Source organism: Podarcis filfolensis, assembly GCF_964270895.1.
Source record: "Podarcis filfolensis genome assembly, chromosome: 5".
Classification (NCBI taxonomy): domain Eukaryota; kingdom Metazoa; phylum Chordata; class Lepidosauria; order Squamata; family Lacertidae; genus Podarcis; species Podarcis filfolensis.
The window spans coordinates 50,112,151-50,134,010 of NC_139608.1; the positions used below are offsets into that span (position 1 = coordinate 50,112,151).

The 21,860-nt window shown below is 36.8% G+C and overlaps 1 protein-coding gene across 3 annotated transcripts in view; it reads left to right on the forward strand.

The window, feature by feature from the left end:
• ATRNL1 (attractin like 1) overlaps positions 1–21,860 on the forward strand; it is a 503,181-nt gene that overhangs the window by 206,627 nt on the left and 274,694 nt on the right. For all 3 annotated transcript variants that reach the window (XM_083616673.1, XM_083616675.1, XM_083616674.1), the window contains 3 exons: positions 2,559–2,653; positions 5,095–5,173; positions 7,973–8,130. In XM_083616673.1, coding sequence (XP_083472799.1) covers positions 2,559–2,653; positions 5,095–5,173; positions 7,973–8,130 — 332 coding nt within the window. The remainder of the gene's footprint in view (positions 1–2,558; positions 2,654–5,094; positions 5,174–7,972; positions 8,131–21,860) is intronic.

Sequence of the window (21,860 nt, forward strand, 5' to 3'; positions counted from 1 at the left end):
TTTATTTTTTCCTTTTTTTCTTTTTCTGTTTTTTGATATGCATTGTCTTTTCTTTTTCTTCTTTGATTGTCTTTTTTATTCTTTTTTGTAACCTTTAAAATCTTAATAAAAATTTACTTAAAAAAAAAAAAAAGAACAGTTTCAGGTTAAGAACGGACCTCCAGAACGAATTAAGTACGTAACCAGAGGTACCACTGTACTAACAAAGACTGAGTGGTTCCTGATAACAAATCCTATATTAGTTGCCCTGTGTTGTGGCCCTTTTACCTACTCCAGTGATGCACCCTTGATACTGTTGCTTAAGCTGTTTTAACATGGATGCCACTGAGATGATAGGAACATAATGTCTGGCTGCTTTAAAGTCATCAGCCTTTCTGCTCTCCTAATGCTAAACATCTCACTTTAATTTGGTCACAATCAATACAGACTTCTTTCCTAATTAAAGTAATTTGTTTTTGTGAATCCGTCTTATGTAAACTCAAACAGGCTCTTGAATAGTCTGTGTTTTGAATGCAAAGGTTATGGATATATAATCTGTACCTTTGATTAAATGTTTGTGATAGAATTAAAAGTCTTTGTGCAGGCATGTTTGCTAACAGAAGAATTTTGGTAATAAACTGAACCTTCTGTTAACATACCAAGGTAAACATGTGTTGTTACATGGATCTTGCTTATTTTGCATTAAAAAAATAGCAATGTGATATGCTGCTTGTTCAGGTTCAATATTTTACCACATCTTAATTTTTTAAAACATCACAGACACCTGTAATATGGAATATCATTGAAACATAACCTCTTGGGGAAGCTATCCCATACTGAAACTTAGGAGCAAAAATGATAAAACTGCAGATAACCTCATAAATGTTGTGGCTGGGTATGGAAATCTAAAATTTCACTCCCAGCTGAGCTGCTCTCTTTTCCTTTGGTATTTATGTTAAATTAATGTAGCACTCCTGTGGCTGACATTAGTAATTGGATATAGCTGAAGGAAATCTAGCAGAGAAAATGGCACCCATTCTTCTTAAATTAAGGCATCAATTTTGCTAATACTGGTGACACATACTCTGACTGATGCTGGTGGAAGAAGTTAGGATTGCTACTAAATTTCCTATGTTGGTGGATCTCCAAATTTCACCATTGAAGTAAAGGTATTTTGATGACAATGGCGTAGCAATGACATTAATGACATAATGTTAAGTCAGTGTTAAGTGGAATTGGGGCATGACGAGTGCAGTTTAGTCAGAAGAATATGCTCACTGAGGGCTCAATTCCATGCTCAAGATCAGCATAACATTAGTTATGGGGGGGTGAAGAGTGGTGTATGTTTAAAGCACCAATAGAAATGTGATTTGTGGGTGTTCTCTGTCAAATCATTGACATTCATATGTACTTTAACCTTTCTGTTAAGGGTTTCTACATGTATGCCTCCTGACTAGTGAGCTGTGGAATTGTGGTTGGGGAGACACTATGTGCTCTTGCATTTTATGTGGGATAGGTTCTGTGTTATCATCTTGATATTTCTGCTGTTGCTGTGGGTCGGTACTTCCTATGCATGGGTAATGGGGGAATGACTGATTTCTTCTCGCAGTTACAATAGTTTACTCTAAAGAACATTTTGTCAACATGGGATGATAGCTACTCAAGTGGTTTGTGGCAAGTCTTTTTCTCCTGATAATTGTCACTGTCCTAGAAGTTCAAGAACATGTTTTGGGGATAATGACATCAAAGACAAATTAGGACTCCTGCCAGGACTGTTATCCAAGAATGATAACAGTTGAAATGCAAAACTATATTAGAAAAGATATGACCATGATTAGAATTCATGGACCTTTGTGCTGTGTGACTCAGATATATTGCATAGTACAGCTTTACAGGAATATTTAAATTTTTCAAATAGAATTCATGGTAAAAATCTGGCAATATTTTACTCTGACCCATAGTACTGTTGCATTCCACTTGCTTCTTTCCATGCTGTGGCTTGAGATAGAAGGACTGAGCAGACCAATGCAATACCACATACAGGTGAAAAGATTTGTAGGTCAATTCCATGATCTCCCAATCATACAGTATTAATTGAGCAGTGCTTCTCAAATTTTGTGGTTTCTTGAACCACTTAAAAATTGCAGGGGGACAGGTCTCAGTGGACCACTTAACAACACCCCCCCCAGCACTCTCATCAATATAAAAAAAACCTCCAGCAACATTACAAATACCACTGGAAAGGACCCTTTTAACTGATAAACTTTTAGGGGAAAATTAGCAGACTGGTTCAGTGCCACATTATGAAAATCATGGGCTATAGTCCAGGGACTTGTTAGTCTGTTGGAACATCTGTCTCTGGTCAAAATGGATTATTTCCATTATAAAAGCACAAACAAATCAAGTGAAGAACCATGTACAATATTCATGACTAAATAAACAAACAAATTGTCCAGTAGCACCTTAGAAACCAACTAAGTTTGTTCTGGTTATAAGCTTTCGTGTGCATTCACACTTCTTCAGATATATCTGAATATAAGACAATCTCATCTGCTAATTTCTAAATGTTTTGTCCACAGACAGCTTACTGATTGACTATCAGTTTACCTTCAGCTTATTACAAGAAGATGATCGCCATCACACTGCCATAAACTTCATTGCAAATCCTGAACAGGTGAGCTAATATAAGTAACTGCCTCTAATATGATTATTTAGTGATCATAGACTAGGTATCCATTATATCTGGTGGTTTTCTAAATCTGTTTGTAGGAACTAAAAGGTAGTAAGAAGGGATGATATAAACAACTTTCTGTTCAGGGAAAACAAGTGGTTTCCTCAGGTTTTGAATAATAACTGAACTCAGATTTTGAAGTAAAATATATATCCTCATCCATTAGGACTCAAATCAGTTTCCATTCCACACATATGTAAATTGTCTCACTCCTGCAGATGCCCAAATGTTTCTTAATGCTCTCATACTGGTTGCTGACTAGCTTCAGTCTTTCTGCAGTGGAGCATATCACAGTGCCTCCTCACTTGTATGCGGATGAATAGCTGCTTGTCACTGCAATTAATCCCTTGTTAAGGCTGCAATCCTTGCCCCACCGACTTGGGAGGAACACCTATTGAATTCAGTAGGACTAATGTCTTAGTAGACGTGGTTAGGATAGTACTGTAAGGTGTGAAACATATTTATTTTTTCTTGGACAAGGCAGTGGATAGGGCAGATGTTTATAGAAGTTAAATAAAGTGTGTGTGTTTGTGTGTGTGTGTTTTCATTCCATATTTAAAGTGTTGCTGTTTTAAAAGCCAGGATACCCATATATACTTCTCAAGACCTGAAGTTCATTTTCAGAGTTCCTTCTCCAGGTATCTCTACCAGTGAAGTGAGGTGGTAGCCATTAGGGACAGGGCTTCTCACTGATGGAAATGCTAACCTGGTGCTTACACTGTAGACTTTTTGGGAGCTGGTGTAGACTATATGTCCCAGATTTTTCATTTTTAGAAACAAGTTTTTTGCTTTTTAGACCTTGGGAACTACTGTTTTTACTGTTGTTGGTTTTATCCTGCTTATATTCTGATACTCATTTCTGTGTTCAAGCTGTATTCTTATTTTGATTATTTTCTGTGTACTGCAGATAAATGTTTGTTAATGGGCAGTATAAAAATATTGTTAATAACTACATGATAAATTTAAAAACCTTTAACTATGCAATGACACTAACTCTATGCAGAGTTAATGTAAAATTATTCCTTATGCTTTAGCAGATCTGAGAAGTGCAATAATTCTGCTCTGAAAACACTCATCAGCAACACATTAACTTGAAACATATCTTGTGTGGCTGTGAGATGGGAACGCTGCAGTTCGTAGCATTTTTCCTAATAATATCACATACTTTACAAATATAGTAGCAATTTAGATGCCTTTTTGTAGAGCTATTGACATTGATGGCTGAGCTTTTATTTCTCAGGAGCATGCAATTTGAAGAGGTGCTCCACACCTTAATTCTGAATTAACCAAATTACCGTGCAATCCTATGCATATCTGCTTAGAAGTAAGCTCATTGACTTCAGTTGGACTTACTCCCAGGTAAGTGTGTATAGGATTGCAACCTTCTTCTACGGTGTGAATCTGAAATCTTGCTTGAGAAAACAACTAATTTGGACTTTACTATAGCTAAAAAATATAGGAAAACATTTGGGTCTATGTTAATTTCATTGAATCTTATAAATAAAATTTCAAGTTGGATTTTATATTATCATGTGAAATGGATAGATTGTTAGTCTTATATTCTCTTGGATATATTCCTTTTCAGTTAAACATTCCTGAGTTTATTAGCTAATATCCTGATGTAATCAGCCATTTCCTACAACCCTACAGCTTCACTAGCAAGGGCAGGGAAGGTACTACTACTCCTTTCTTCTGTTATTGATGATAAGCAGCCTACTTTCTCTATAACAGGCTTCCTCAAACTCGGCCCGCCATATGTTTTTGGCATACAACTCCCTTGATCCCTAGCTAGCAGGACCAGTGGTCAGGGATGCTGGGAATTGTAGTCTCAAAACATCTGGAAGGCCGAGTTTGAGGAAGCCTGCTCTAGAAGAACAGCTTTTTTGGTGGCTGTGGGGAATTGTCCATTAGCAAATCAATGGGAAGCCCCTTGAAATCAGTAGTGATTGCACTCCAGAAACTACCGTATTTACTCAAATCTAATGCTCTATTTTTTTGGCCAAATTATGTTATGAATATTAAGATGTGCATTAGATTTGATAGAACATTTACATTTACCGGCAAATACTTTTTTTTGGTTTCAAGGTTCCGAAAATTGAGGTGTGCATTAGATTCGATGGTGCATTAGACTCTAGTAAATACGGTAACATGTACAAAGAGCTTCCGTTATTAGCTATGGCAGTTTTGCAAGTTCATGGAACCTTCACTGTCATCAGCTGTAGAGGACGAAGGCCTTGTAGCATGTGAAAAACTACGTCAGTGGAGCATGCCCAGTGTGTTTAAGATCAGGGCATATGTTTGAACACCTGTAGTTGAAATAAGGTCATTGCTTGTTTAAGCAATAGTCTTATGTAATTTTCATATTTTCTTTTTAATTTTTTTAGTCAAACAAAAATTTGGACATATCAATTAATGCATCAAACAACTTCAACCTGAATATCACTTGGTCAATTGGCTCTACAGGTAAGAAAGCCCATAATGTATTTCTACTTCCATATTCCCTCAAGTACTTATCATCTAACTATATTTACATGATTGCCTTTTTGTTTCTTATTAGTAAAGCTTTATAAAATGTATTCTTTTTCCATTCTCATTATGCCATTATTAATGATATTACTTAAAACTCAGATAATTTGCAATCTGAATAAAGGTTCATTAACATGTTAACTTTCTTCCCTATTCAATTAAAATTACTTGGGTAGCAAAACCTTGTATGCTCTTTAAATTTTTAGAATGGCAGTGTTATGAACGCAGTGATTTTAATTAAGATAAATTACTTTCTTAACTACTGCAGAGACTGAGATTTTAATTTCTTTGTTTCAGTGTTCAAGCCTGGAATTTAATTATTAACCTTAACGTTGATATCAAACAATAAAATCCTTCTGTGTGTGCTGATAAAAGAACCTGCTTATCTTTTTTTTCAAACTTTTGAACCCAATTTCTCCATTGGCTTTAATAAAAAGCTTTGTTTAGAAAGTTTCTTTGAATTGGTTCTGTTGACTTTCTGAAAATATATCCAAGGAGAGCACCATTGATTGCATTTTTAATTAATTATGCAGAATGGTTAAGAACAGGAGGCGCTTCACACTTTATGTGACAGATCTGTTTCTCCAGGTGTCAATTATGGTTTTACCTGTGGAACACTGCAACATTTGAAAGGGAGATGTGCATTTGTGAACATATGGTGTACACACACTGATGAATTGCAGCCAGGTGTAGCTCCACATTGTGTATCCACTGTATATCTCTGTATTTTGCAGACCTGCACTCCCTGTTCTTCTGAGATCTGTGCTAGAATTGCAGATTGTGTGTCATACCTAGGTGCACTACCACAAACTGCTGAATAGGAAGAACTTGATGTTAATAGTTCAAGGGGCTAATAGGGAGGCAAGGGATGGTGCCATGGGCAGTCAAACTGTACCATTCCCTAAAGAAATTTTTATGATTTTCAGTAAAATGAGACAAAGTTTCATTACTGCATAAAACTAGCACTAAGAGACATGTCATTGCATCCTTGTCCTTCAGTTAGTCCGTGTGTGTGTGTTTGTGTGTGTGTGTGTTTGTGTGTCTGTGTTTAAACATGTAAAAAATACAGTGACACAAATCCTCTTCAGGTATTCATCCTGCAAATGCAAGGCTGAAAATTTGCAGAAGGCTGGGGCACAGCTGTAGGTCCGACCTCTGTTACTAGTTATACCCCCTCAAGCCTGACTTTTGCATGTTTAGCATGAAGGTCCGAGAGCAGCTTTCAAGCACATTTACCTTATGTACTTAGGAATAATGCCTGATTATGAGGAGGCTTCTTAACTGTAAGGAGGCTTGCAAATATGCTTACAAGACCCTTTCAGACCTTTGCACTAAATAAGTGCAGTTTTGGAGTTGCACTGCACATAGAGACATTGGGAGTTGTGCTGCAGCACATATTCACATCCCTCTACACACTGTTAAGTAAACTGAGGGATGATTTACTATGCAAACATTTACTGGTGAAGCAGAATATGGGACTCCCACTCCAGATTTTAAAAGTGTACATTGTTGAATCTTAGTTCTGTTTAGTGTGGAACTAGATGCATGGTAAAAATGGAATTTTCATTCTCATGATTACTTCCAGCAATGAAAGTGAGTGCGGGTGGTCACTTGAAGGGAGAAGCAGCATGGGAAGGGGAGCTTAATACATTCATTCACCCATTTCCCACTGAAATCCTTTGTTCCAGCTGCTTTCTCCCCAGTACTTTCCCCTCCACGAGTCTGGAGAATACTTACAGAAGCAAAATGACAAATGGCCCCCCTGCTGTTCTTCCTGCAACCTCCAGCCCACACTGTACTCAGCATATCAGAGGCAGTCTCTTGTTTACTATCAAATGTGTGTTTCCCAATTAATAATACTTTCTCTGAGGTGTAGTTTCTTTTATTTCATTGTTGCTTGAAATCCCCTACTTTGGGGGGGGGGGCATCTTTTGTGTCTTTTTGCCAGATCAGCAATTTACAGATCAAACAGAATTGCTGAAGATTCTCATGTCTTACAAATGGAATAGGTTTATCTAGTTGAATATGAGATGTCCTGAGAATAGTTGAGATACTAAAGCAATATTTCACAATCAAGACAAATACATTTTTTACACACTTGAATAACTTATTCAATTTTAGTGTAACTTACTTGAGGAAACTGTATTAGCTGTGTGGTGAAATGGGATAAAGTTGATATAACTTTCAAATCCATTATATGTTTCATTAATCATTCATAATATCTGAACAACTATTCATAATCTTTGCTAGTATATAAAGGATATATGTATAAATGTTTGTTTTATATTCCTCATGCCATTTTTGAAAATGTATAGAAGTCACTTATAGAGATGTTATACTTTAGAGATCTTTCCCCATAATATTCCATCATAATTTTAAAGATGAATCCAGTGTGCTGTCTTGATCATATGAACTGTGTGCTTGATTCAAGCAGCAAAGTATGCAGAAAGGAACTCTGTCCAGCACAATTCAGTGTTCTTTTCTTCTCAATATTCATCCAAGGCTGAATGTGCATTTTCTGAAACTGTTTCTCCTTCCTTGGACTGGGTGGAATTAAGCAGCTTTGAGGAATTTAAATTTGTTTCCGTCTACAGTTTTGTTACAGTAATGGATATCTAGATACCTGTTAGTTTTATTGTTGTGCCCCACCATGTGTGTCCTTGAGATGGAATGGACTACAAGCTAATTATTTTTTTTAATGGGCTTGCTTTTCATTATTTTTATGTACTCTCATAGCTGGAACGATATCAGGAGAAGAGATTCCTGTAGTTTCAAGGGCTAATATAAAGGAATACAGAGATAGTTTTTCCTGTGAAAAATTCAACTTTCGGAGCAACCCAAACATCACTTTCTATGTATATGTCAGCAACTTTTCATGGCCAATCAAAATACAGGTTAGTATAAATAACAACTATGATACTTCTGTTATATTAAATTAACATTTTCCTCTGATCTGACCACCAGAAATGCAAAACTGGCTGTATTGTCTATGGAGGAAGGCCCTGTCATTGTCAATGCCTTGTGGTGTTTCCTTTAGTGTTAAATCTGTGTGGTTCATATTTTTTTAATGCATGGTTTATTTTTTTGATCATTTTAAAAAACAAGTAGTTCTCTGAAAACCTTGTGAATTAATGAGACCTGATTGCTGAAAGAAAAAAGTTTATACTTCTACAGAATGGAAACTTAGACTCAACTGCTTAGTCATATCGTTCCTAGCTGCTGCTGTGATAAAAAACTCCTTACCTTTCACCTACCTATTTATACATGTTGGGATATATACAAAGATTATGAAAATATATAATTATTTAGTAGATGGACCCAAGTATTCCATAACAATAAAACAAAGTTGGAAGTATTTGATTTAAGATGAACACAATGTTTAAATTTAGCTTCAGTGTCTCTTCTCTAATACTTCTTTTGCCATCTGACAGTATAAACATATACATGCCTACGCAGAGGTAAGTGTGGTGGGGCTTACTTCTACGTAAGGTGGTATAGGATTGAAGCCCAAAAGTTCAATCCTTAAAATATGTATTTAAGTCAATATTGCTTTGTTCTTGGGCTCAGGGATACTTAGAAATGTACAACAGACTCCACGAGACTGATGTGTCCGGCATTTATGACTGGATCCAAAATTAAAATTCTTAATTTTATTTTTTTTAAAAACACTGTTCCCATTATGTGTGCACGGGTAATTAGTATGTGGAGACCATGGGCAAAGACACCAGGTATTAACCCTGTTTCAGATATAATGCAAAACCATAGCTTGTTAACAAGCCATGACCATAAACCACAGTTTAATTTTGACTTGTTTGACCTCCCCAACCTGGTGCCCTTGATATGTTTTGGACTACAGCTCCCATAATCTCTGAGCATTTGATGTGCTACCTGGGGCACCAGCCTAGGGAAGGGTGTCTTAAACTAATTACATATTCCTGCAGGTTTGAGCACAACAATAGTTTAAATTGGGAAGTGGATGTTTCCAGCATCCTTCCAATCAATGCTAAGGGGAAATGGCCAACCCAAAGGCTTGCTTCTGCATGTTCACATAAAGCATATTTCAGTGTTACATCCAATGTAGGTCATTTGTAGCATAGCTTTGCAAACTCTTGGGACATTTGGATCTCTAGTGTACATGGGGCATTCAAAAAGTATGCAAAACTAATGAAAGGTATGGTATTTTATTACTACAAATCATTAATACCACACTGTCTCCTATGGTCTAACCTCCAAAATCCAAATGAAGTCAGCTGTACTTTTAATTCTTTCTGATCTGCTTATCAGAATATCTTATCTGCATGGTATAAATATTGTCCCATTTAGAAAGGTAGCATTTTATCCAGGTAATTAAACCTTTCACTCCCATTTCTGTTTTGACCTAATAACCTTGCTACTTTCTCCTTCCTCGTAATTACTGTTGAAAATATTTGTTTAACTTTATCTCCATGAGATCTCTGCTCTCATTCTTGAGTATCCATGGATATGTGAACATTATGAACATAAAAAACAGTACTGGAATAAAATACCCTTATACTGGCCTTTGCTTTTTTATACTTTTAACACCTTCAGTCATATGGGATATGTCTGCAGTGGGGCATTTCAGTGGGAAAAATAAGCTATTCACAAGGAATAAGATAATGAGCTGGTTTATAAATATTGCTACTAGGTTAGGCTATTTTTGAATCATCTTTGTATCACCTGTCTTCATATAGCATTAGCTTGCTATGGACTGAAAGACAGCGACAGAGAGTGATTGCTATGTTAATTCAAAACAAACAATCCAAAGGCTAAGAACTTGATTGCAGGAAATATATGTGTGCAAGGATGGTAAAAGATCACTAAAGAGTAACTGATTTTTGTTAGGTCATCTACTCAAACAGTGAATCATTTAATCAGTTAGCAGCTGGAATTTGTGTTCATTAAATGGCAGAATCATGCATGGAAGGTATTTCTTGCTTATATATTATATATATTTAGAATATGTTCTATATAATTACATGTATCTAGGTGAGTGAATAGATGCAGAAAACATACTGCCTTCCTCAAAAGCTCTTTACATGAATACCGAGGTTAAAATTTGACATTGGTATAAACTTTAAAAATACAAATGTACTAAAATGGGAGAGAAAAGTTAAATATGTTTTCTCCCCCACAGTTTCAAAGGCAATGTACTTCAGATGTGTAACAATATACAACACTGCAATAAAATTCAACATGTATTGGTCTTAATTCTTTCTGCACTGTTGAACACACAACATAAAAATGATTGTTTCGAACATTAGTGGTTCAGAGCTATTTCAGAATGCTTTCTTCAGCAAAAAGAACTTTCCAATGAAGTTTTTTCTTCTTCAGTTCAGTAGTGTCCTCTCTTGCTTACCCTGAGGTTTCAATATAATATTTTACAGCGTGTAACATCTGCAGAAATCATGCAGAAATTATGTCATAATGATATGTGACTTTTTTGTCAAAAATAGTACAATAGGACAACATTATTTTTCTCCTCCTTTAAACAGTATGATTAAGTAACAGGTTTAAAATACAAAGCCCAGATAGCAATGGATTTTCATCTAGAACTTTTACAGTGAAAGGTTTTTCATCTGCTGTCTTCAAAGTAGACCATGCAAACCACACATCTAAGAAGTAAAATTGGGAGTTTTAACATGGTGCCAAAATGAAGGCAAGATTGCTGCCAGGTGGCTCTCGGCGGGGAGAAAATTCTATAAGTGAGGTGCCAGTACAGAAAAAGCCCTTTCCTTTGTAACCATATCATATGTAACATTCAAATATGGGGTGCCCCTGAAAAGACCATTGCTTGGATAGGACGGTATTGAGAGCGGTGTTTCTTCAGTTATCAATTTTCCAAGCTGTTAAGGACTTCATAGTGCCTTCAGTTCAGAACAGAACATTGTTATATGACTCTAACTTAGTGCACCATATAACAGTCTAACAGCCATGTTTCATAGGCATGCAGTTTCCAAGGCATGTTTAAGGGCACCTCCACACAAAGCATGTGGTCACTATCACTATCCAGGAATTGATGTAGGATATGAAACAAGCAAAGTTGATATGCCCCATTTATTTAAACAAGAGGTCTTCACTGATCTGGTTTGGGTGTTACCATTTATAACTTGCCGGGAGTGAGGGAGGCACAACAATGGTATGTGAGGCCAAAACCTGCTACCAGGCTTGGCACATATAGAAAAGTGTGTGTGTGTAGAATAAGTATTGTTTAAATTGGGCCTTCATGATTTGTGCTCTGGGTATGAATGTGTGCTGCATTTGGAATCGGTAACTGTTCTTTCGTGATGCTTTGAGACCTCTGTCAATGTGGCTTTGCTCAGTTGCTTGATTCATCAATATCTATTTGCACAGCTGTGAATGAAAGTGTATTTATTGGCTAACTACTTATGATATACCTAAAACTGGATTATGAATGTTAATCTGAGGAGCTGAAGGAAGGGGCTTAGTATATGGAAGGGTCTAACCTTGTGGTGGAAGGCTGATGCTGATGACTTTGGAATACTTGCTTTGGGTGAGACCCAATGCCCACCCACCTGCTTTTGCTAAGCTTTTATTTCCAAAACCTGTAGCAGACAGTTTAACTTATAAACCTTTTTGCAACTTGTATTTTCTGCAATAATCCCCTCTCTGAATGGAAACTTGAACTTGATCACCTGTGGTCTGCGCCAGCCCTGTGACTCTGTGATAAACTGTCTTACAGATTTATTGGCTTGATTTCTGCAAATATATATTTTAAATGGTTAACAACAAATATACTTAAAACACTGATTTCACTGTCCATTAAGGCAGATTTTCGGTAGATTTGGAAACCCCTAACCAAAAAGCTTCTGAAGAACTGAACTTTTTTAATTCATTCATGTAACACAAGCAGATATTAGGTCAATTGCTGAAGAAGAACATGAGCCATTTCATATGCTAAGGCTTAAGGCTGTTTGTTATTTTCACATAGAAGGAATACATGCATACACACATACATGCTCAAGAGGCTGCAAATAGAGCCATTCACAGCAATGTAAGTAATGTAATAACAGTGATTTACTGTTCAAGGTTCAATTTTCTAAACATCTTAATGGCTTCCAGGGTGACTGTTAGTAATATGGCTGTATGCGAATATTATAAATCTTGAAATATTGATTGGGCATTGACAACATTGTGGCATGCCACATTAATTTTTTTAAAAACTATTCTGAATATATCATTTTAGTAAAGGTAAAATCTGTTGTGACATAAGGGTATAAAATGAATTCTTATAAAAACAGGACATAAAGCCCTCATAATGGTTCTTTGGGCTTGATACTTGAACATTCCTTTGATGTATGGGACAACCTTGAAGCCAATAGTTGTTGCCTCTGTTCAGAAGTCTTCAAATCCTGTCATTTTAGATAAACTCAAATGGATTTAGGATACATTTACATTATTTTATGGAATATTATTTTTAGATAGCTTTGTAAAGTACCAAAATTAAGTACCAAAATTTATATTCTTTAAGCATCAAATTGAGAACTTTGGGGTTTTTTAAAATTTAAATTCTGGATATTTCACTGCATTTAACTTTGCTTTCATTTTAGCTTTGGATAGTTCTAAACAGAAAAAGTTTAAAGTAAAATTTAACTTAAAATACTTTCAAGATATTATTCACCATTACATAGTACAAAATGTTGCTTTAACATAAATTGTAACTAATGTTAGTTGGAAAACAGGAAATAAGTGCAGTTGGATATAAAGAGAAAATTCTGGTGGTAGTTGTTTGGAAATAGAGCAATTTGGTTGGGAAACTGTGAGGTCGTAAAAGGTTTGATACATCTGAATAAATTTGCTTGGGGGACGTTATAGTTTTCTTTCACAGTCCAAGAGTTTAACTAGGTGGCATTCAACACTGCTTCTTGCTGCATCATTCTCTATCTCTTGGGTGACTGTACAAAAATTAACATATTTGAAACAACAGTTTGTCAGGGAGTGGGAATACTGTTCATAGTTCAGTTGATGTTTTAAAAACAAAGCACCTAATTGAGAAATAATTAGTCTCCAATCACACACTGTTTTAATTTGTATATCATTTGAATGCCTGAGATAAGATCTTTACAAACTAATGTACTGATTGCTTTGGGTTCTCCCTCACCCAGACCAAGACATGATCCACTGCTGATTTCTAGAACATAATGGATATATATATGTACATACTGTATTTCATATGAAAGATATAGCTGTGATATTTTACAAGCGTATAGTGAGATTTGCTTCTGCAATGTTTATTTCATTTATGCGATTAAGTAAAATGTAGCTATCACATTTAATGTTTAATAGCAAATCTAATCAATTATAGATTTTACTTTCATTCCAAAACAAAGGATGTGGCTGGTAACTCAGGCCATAGGGGTGTGCTGTGAGATCTTGGCTGTACCTTAAAGCATTAATAATTCATACTCATGATGTACTGGGCCATGGAAAGCTAGGAAGGTCATGGTTGATAATTTTTGCTCATAATTCTTATTGCAAATATATATATATGGTTTGGGCTGTCCAGTGAGCACCCCTTCTCAGCCCTTGGCCTTGTCAAGTACTTCAGGAGATGGTCACTCTAGCTATGAGAAGAGGACACCAGGGATCTGCTTCAAGGCAGTGTCCGTGCATTAAAATCCTCCTGGCTGTTTTAAAATAATACTTACATTGGTTAAGAGAATAAGACAGGATATTAAGCATTTCCTCAAGGAAATGTTTGTTTTCATACCACAGTCCTAAATATTTATAAGCATTCATTTCAAAGTGATGAAGAGGAAAGAATAAGGATAGAGTATATTCCTCTAGGATATTACTGGAGGATCCACAATAGCAAAATTGTGCATATCGATGACATATAAGAAAGAGGAGTATTTGTTATAGTCTACTAATGATTTGAATGAAATTTTGGGTTTGTTCTCCCAGTGGTTCCTCTAAAGTTTCTATTGATGTTAATGTGACATTATTATTTTTGACTGCTTATTCAAAACACAGCAGTCATACTGCAAAGCTAGTGATGTTCAATAACACCCTAAGAATGGTTAGCTGAGGTTCTTGAGTGAAAATAGTCATGAATAGCTCTAGATGGTTGTTTCTCCGCCTGACCTTATACAACCCATATATTAGGAAGTATTCAAGTGGTTAATCTCTTGTGCATCAATGGAAATAGATTCCCCCCCCCTCAGCTCTTACTTTTCCCATAGCTATTACAAAAGGGGGAAATGCTTCTTAATGCATACTGTGCCTGTAATAACCTCCCTAAGCTGATTAAGCACTTTTTGTAAAATGATTACACTGATTTTTCTAACCTAATAAAGTTAATTTAAATTCATGTATATTCACTATAAAAAACCCTGCATTTGTTTAGAAAATACTTCTTTAAAATTGTGTTTGTCTGTGCCAGTGAGGTGGTATGGGGAAAAAAAATCAATTGCAGTGGCATTACTTGCAAAGCAATCAATTTGCTTCTATTGTAAGTGGAAGGCGTATCCTGAAGGGTTGAAAGAGAGATCCATGATTACTGCTCTTTTCTTTCTTTAAGTGAATGAGCCACATTTTCTTCTTCTGATTATTGTTCAGGGTATATATAAAGTTTACAAGAACAGTATTTAAATGTTTGTATAAATTTGGCTTATCCCCTGTTTTGAACTGCTCCTTTGACAAGTCTCTCAGTAAACAGTTCAGCTGCCAGCTTAGTATTTTCACCAGAGGTGCAGACATAAACCCATTAACCAGGGAGTCTGCTCTGTTGAGCCCAATGAGTAGAAATGTGTAGGATTGCAGTATAAGTGTATGATGCCTTGGGAAGACTCGCTGCTTTCATTGTCAGCTTTAATGTTCAGAAAGTTTGCAGAGAATAAGTTGAAAAGACATTGTTTCCTGTTGTGCCACTGTTTCTAAGAACTGATAGCAACGTTTTATTTTCAAAACTAAGCTCACTTGGGTTTCACAGGTAGACCTTAAGTGCATATATTTTATTATAAGGAAGTAGTGGCTTTTCTATCTACTGTTTCTTGGGTTGCACCAACAATTCTGTTCAAGTAAATTCAAACTGTAGTGCAACTCCATACATAAGCTATGTAGTGCATGTGGAAGGAAAGATTTAATTGATTTTTTTTTTTTCAGAGGAGATGATGGGAGAAAATTTACATTTACACTGCGTCATGCAGTGCCTCCTCCCTTTTATAAAGTTGTTGGGCTAATGCTTCAAGCAACAGTAGCCTTGCTATCAGCAGAACATTATGTTCTCCACAATGCCTCATTATAATACTTTATTCACTAGAATTCACTTGTTAGTGGACCACCCATCTTTCCCCCAACAATTATTAATCAATCAATCAATCAATCAATTAAGTTCTATGTCACACTTCATCCAAAGATCACAGGGTGGTTTGTAATATAAAAACACAAAATACATACCATAATAATGAACAAAAACAGTAACTCCCTCCCACACATTTTTTAAAGCCATAGATTTTTTAATAAGCCAAAAGCCTGGGAATCATAGAGGAAAAACATGGAGAAGAGGAATGTTTTTGCCTGGTGCCTAAAGATATGTAATGAAAGTGCCAGGTGAGCCTCCCTGGGAAGAGCATTCCACAAGTGGGGAGCCATGACAGAAAAGGTGCACGTTTTTCAGATGATCATAGGTCAGTTCATATGGGGAGGGTGATCCTTGAGGTATTGCAGCCCTGAGCCGTTGAAGGCTCTGTAGCTTAAAACCAGCACTTTGAATTGGACCTGGAAACTAATTGCCAGTTTCTGAACCATCTTCAGAGGCAGCCCCACATATAATGTTTTGCAGTAATCTAACCCAGAGGTTACCAGAGAATAGATGTTAGAAGTTAGGTTAACCCTGTCCAGATAGGGGTGCAGCTGTAACACCAGCCAAGGCAGATAAAAGGCACTCTGCAGTGTCAGGGACTGACTGGACACTGAGGAGTGGTGACTAGATACGGATGAATGGGCACCGGGAGAAGGGGGTTGGCATCTGACTTGGAAGAAGGGATCATGATCTGGGAGAGCCTGTAACAGCCAGGAGACGAGTCAGAGGCAGGAGAAGCTGTAGGAATGGCGAGTGAAGAACAGGGGCAGGAGGAGGGAGAGATAGATACACACCACCACCACCTGCTCCCACCTCTCCTGCTCCACTGTCTCCCAGAACCAGCAGAGGATTGAAGCAGGAGGAGCAGAAACAGGTTACACACAGGCATAGTCTCCACCTGCTTGTGCGCAGCTCAGGTGGGCGAGATACATAAGCTGAGGTTGGGAGTGGGCCCTCTCTGTTACTGCAATTGGTCTTAATTTTATAAGGAGAGGCATGTTGGAGAACTAAAGTGAGAACACTGAAAAATTCAGGTAATTGTCTATATATAATATTGTCTATTGAGCAGCTTTATAGATATGAGAATGCCTAGATTATGAATGTTTACTATGTAACATAAAACAGATGCTCAAACCCAGAGAAAGTTAGTTTTACTGAAGTCTCATTGAAAAGTATCCTGTTTATTTCAGTGGAACATATGAACAACTAATTTTCTAAGTAAAGGCCACAATATTTGGGGAAAACTGTAAATGAAAGTATAAAATATAGCTATATATCCTTGCTCTTATATATATTTTTTTAATGCATAGCCACTTTGGTTTTTTTATGCTAGTCTAGAAAGATCTTGGTCCAGGGGTGGGGGCACTGAGCTATAGAATGTTGGTGAAAGAGTTTGTGAGAGGATGTTTTATAACACTGTCTAACCTTTTGCAAAACTTTTTGTTGTTTTAACCTTGTAGACTTTTAAAGCTTTGTAAAGATTGCTATATAGGGGACAGAAGAAGAGATCTAAATTAAATGCTAATGAATTTTCTTTTGCAAAACGTATTAACTTTTCTAGTTAACATTGATTACAAGACAAGGGAAGAAATCAGGCAATTAGAAACTAGTGCAGTATAAAAAGGTTGTAAGCAATGCTTCACAAATGTTAATTCCATTGAGTCTTCAAGTGACTTTCATTTAACTTTGCTATATATTTCCAAAGGGTAAGAATCACATTATATGGATGGTACCATATAGTACTAAATTAGACTGGGCGTAATCCAGTCCACTAAGAGTCCTCCCACCATGTGTGGTTGCAGGACATAGTAGAGAGCATTTGCACTTAGCTACAAACCCACATTACTTGAGAGAATTGTGGAGGGGAACAACTATATGGAAATATGGAAGATGGGTGCACAGGCTTCCCATTCCCCATAATGATACGATTTGGGGCATGCATGCATGCATGCATGCATGCACAGACCATGCACAGGAAAGAGAAAGCAGAGGTTTATTAAACCTTATGGTGATCCTTCTATATACAACTGCTGTAACAACTGGTGGGTCAGGGCCTGCTAGTGGGTCGCAGCAAGAGCACTGCCACCATGCAAATATATAGTAAAATATTAAGAAATACATGTTTGGGTAAAAGAGGGCCCTGGGTGTGAAAAGTTTGAAGATACTTCGACTAGACTGAGTCCAATCAAGTCTGAAGTTCAGATGTCATCCATGAAATAGATGAAATCATAAATTTCTGAAGTTATGTAAGAAAGAGAAAAAGGTCTAACAGCTCTGGGGCCCATTCTTTGAAAGAGACAGAAAGATGTGTTCCTCCATGATATTATCTCTCAAGGATAAATCACAGAATCTTAGTCCTTGTTTATACAAATAGAAGGATATGTCCCTGGACTGGAAGCAGGAGGGGAAAACCATAATAATCAGGGACAATGAGAGGCTGTGCTGCTGACGTGTTAAAAGGCTCAGAACACATGTTGGCAAATTGATTGGGTCTTTGATCACCAGAGAACTGACACTAGAGACCACAATCAGAGAACAGTGTTTAAAGGGCATTTGTCACTCCTGTATTATACTCCTGTATAATACATATGTTGCTAAATACAAATCAGGCAGTAAGAAACTAAGGAGTTTAAAAATAGTAACCAAGGCTGCAATACTGTTCACCAGGAATAGCAAAGGATGGTGCTTGACTATGGCTATACACACACCAAAGTATTAATGTGCACGTGGGTAACACAGATAGAATTTTTCATGTGCAATTTTGTGTGCTTTTTCTTCATCCACACTCAAGCACTTTCAGCTGTCATGTTTCCATCTACACTAGTGGGCAGTGCTTGATGGGATGTATTCACACTGTGTGTTGTCCCCTCCCCTCAGTTAGTACTTTCCCACCCTTCCTGGGTTTCAGAAATTGAGGGCCATTCTGGGAATGAGTGTATATATCTGTTTACCAGATGCTCTTTTTTTTTAAGATAACAATTTTTCCTATGTAGTTCAAACAATACGTACACAAAACAGTGGGTTAAATAAAATAATAAAATAAATTAAAAATGTGTGACACACTTAGGTTTGGAAACCTGAGGTCCATTTTGGGCATGCACGCTTGCATGATATACATGCAAAATTTCATGAGATACAAGTTTTCTGACATATGAGGCTTCCACAAAACAGCTTTAAAATATCATGTTTGTGTGTTGCACCAAACCAACCAGCGAGAAGAACCTCACCAATGGAAGTAGGGAGTGTGGTGATTAATGGCACCTAGCAAAACGTCAGCCCACATGTAAACTCACCCTGCCACCCGTTACAATGTGCTTCAGTACATCCACAGTTAAGTAACATATAATTTTATGTTGGATATATTTCCTTACTACCTTATTAGCAAAGCAGAAAAATCCAAATAAAATGTGGGGGATGGGGAGTGTGGGCTGCCACTTGGATGAGGACAGTGTTATGTATACAGTGTGAAAAACAAGTACAGATGAAATTCATTGAATCCACCTTGAACTGATGAGTGTACACAGCCAGCAACTACTGTCATTCCCAGCATAGCTAATGGTCTCAGTGGGACGACCTTAGAAGCAGGCATCTATAGAATTGCACTATTTAAGAAACTACTCCAATTTTTACTGTTTTAAGTTGGTATTGATCCTAGGGAAATAATGCTAGAACACTTCTCATTCAGGTTGGTAAGCAAGTGTTGAGGAAGCCAATGAGCTAAATTACCCCAAAAGGTAGAACAGAGAAATGAGTAACAGACGAAGAAAAAGGAAGAGGACTAGAAGCAAACACTATTTGTTCAGGAAGAAAGAGCAGGGATAGATTTGAATAGGGATAAAAAGCAAAGTCTGAAACATCTCTAAATAAGTGGCAGGAAGTGTCTACAAGGTAGTTTGAATCTACAGTAAAGCTGGCAAGCTGCATTTCATATGTGATTCGAAGGGAATGAACACAGAGTTTACTTGTGCATCGGTCCTTTATTCTATTATTTTATTCTATTCTTGATGTGCCTGACACAGGGAATTTAGATGACAGGTGCCAATAGAATTGGAGATGGAACAGAACTGTTTAAAAACATGAGGGGCATCCACAAAGTGTGGGGAACTCCAAAGTTTGCACAAGCACAAATATTTTGTTCTAAAACTGGGGGGACTATCCCAAAGAGGACTCAGCATGATTAGCAGTAGTGGAATTGTCAGGTTAGAGAATTTATTTTTTAATACTGTCTGGCCTTTTTCTGGCTTTATTTCAAACACCCTTTAATCAGTTAAATCTAAATGTGATCTGAAACGATCTTTCTATGGCTGCTGCAATTGTTATGATTATCATCGCCATCTAATAACAATGGCAAGTGCTGAGTGTCAACAGGATTGGAGTCAAAACAGGGCCATTGAGAATTAGGAGGGAGCTATCTACATGCTTGGATTAATCTCCAGCTATATAAAATTACAAAATGTTTTAAAAGCTCAGAATCCCTTCCAAAAACATTCTAAAGGGAACTGAATATGCTAAGTATCAGTTGGAAAATAAAAGGAGAGGAAGGAGCAAAATTATTTACCTGTTTGAGCCCCCTTTACATTTTAATTTATAGTTTAATGAAGGGGGCATAGTTGAAACCCTGAACAGAGCATCCATTATGGGTGAAGATACAGTGCAGCACTAGGTAAATGCATTATCTTAAAGCGCTGTGTGTCCTTATGTTGTGCACCAAAAGTTCTTGACTTTCCCTCTCTACTCCAGTGCAAAAAGAAGTTCTGTATACTAAGTGAATGGGCAAGTTTATGTGAGTGGGGGATTTTGTATGCATTCCCCATTTCCTTAAGGGCTTATGTACCTCTCCTATTGTGTATGTTGATTGCCTGTAAAATGTTTCAGTGGTTAAACCAATTTTGAGTCTCACTTTCTCATTCTGATTTAATCATAATGATATAAAATTGCACAGATATTGTGTAAATTGAATATTTAACGGACATCTTTCTAATTTGAACTGAAAACAAACATAATTAGATTGAACAACCTTCTAATTTCATTATGTACATATTAATACTGCTGTAGCAAGCTATTGAACAGCACACAGGGGCTTAATGCAATTTATTATCACACTGAAGTGAGCTAAAGCTTCAAAATCAGTATATCATGAAGTAAATCAAATAGCTCTTGCTTGTTTCCCCTCCTATTATATCAGAGAAGAACGTGAATTTCTGGAATAATTTGGTTAAGTTTCTAATAAGGCTCCACTTGTACTATATCCTCTGCATCATTATGAAAGATAGATTTCTCTTAATCAGCTGTCAAGTTTTGCAGTTGGTAACATATCTATTGGCTGCAGTTTTCAAAGGGATTTGGATATTCTCTGTCCATTAACTTTAATAGGAACAGTGCTTCAAATTTCCTTAGGTGACATTGGAAATCTCAGCCCTATTTAATATGATCATAATGTATTCAGAGTGAACAGAGGTTTTTGTTTTGAAATGATGGAAGTCTGTCTGCATAGCCAAGAGAGTAGTAAATTATTTTTTTTTTTAAAGAAATAATAATTGTGGCCATAGTAAACAGAACATAGGACCTCTGGCAGCTCCTAGCTCTTCCAAAAAGGGAGGCTGACTAAAGAAAGTGATTGAATGACCATCTGCAGATGAAGGGGAAGTTTAAAGTCTTGTGGCTGATTTGCCACATACCACATACATATAATGTAAAAGGGATGTGAAAGAGTTGTGTTAGTTTGGAGAAATTGTTGTGATTTGTAAAATGGCATGCTCCGGTGCTGGCAACCTGTTGGGCTCTTAAAGCAAGTATCAAAAGATATCAATCTTCTACTTGGAAACAGAATCATATGCATTCATTCACCTCCCAACATACAAATTGGTAGTAAGCAGTTCCACAAATATATGTATATCAAGATAGATAGATGGATAGATTGCATATAGACTTTCTCATGCTTACAGTAGGCTCATTGAAATTAATGGGACTTAAGTTAGTCATAGCTACCAAGTATGGCTAAGTCTGGAATACACACACAGGCTAGGTAAAAGCCTCAAGTTGCCTTCTGCCTTGATAGCTGTAAATGAACCAAACTTATAAATATAAGGGGCCTATGTGATGCACTATGCAACTATAATACCACAAGGACCACTGCTCCCCATATGAACTGATCCAGACCCTGCAATCAGGGTCCTTCCATGAGAAGTCTGGAGGGTGGCAATACAAGAATGGACCTTTACTGCAGTAGCTTCCCCAGAGAGGCTCTCCTGGTGCCTTCACTACATATCTTTAGGTGTCAGG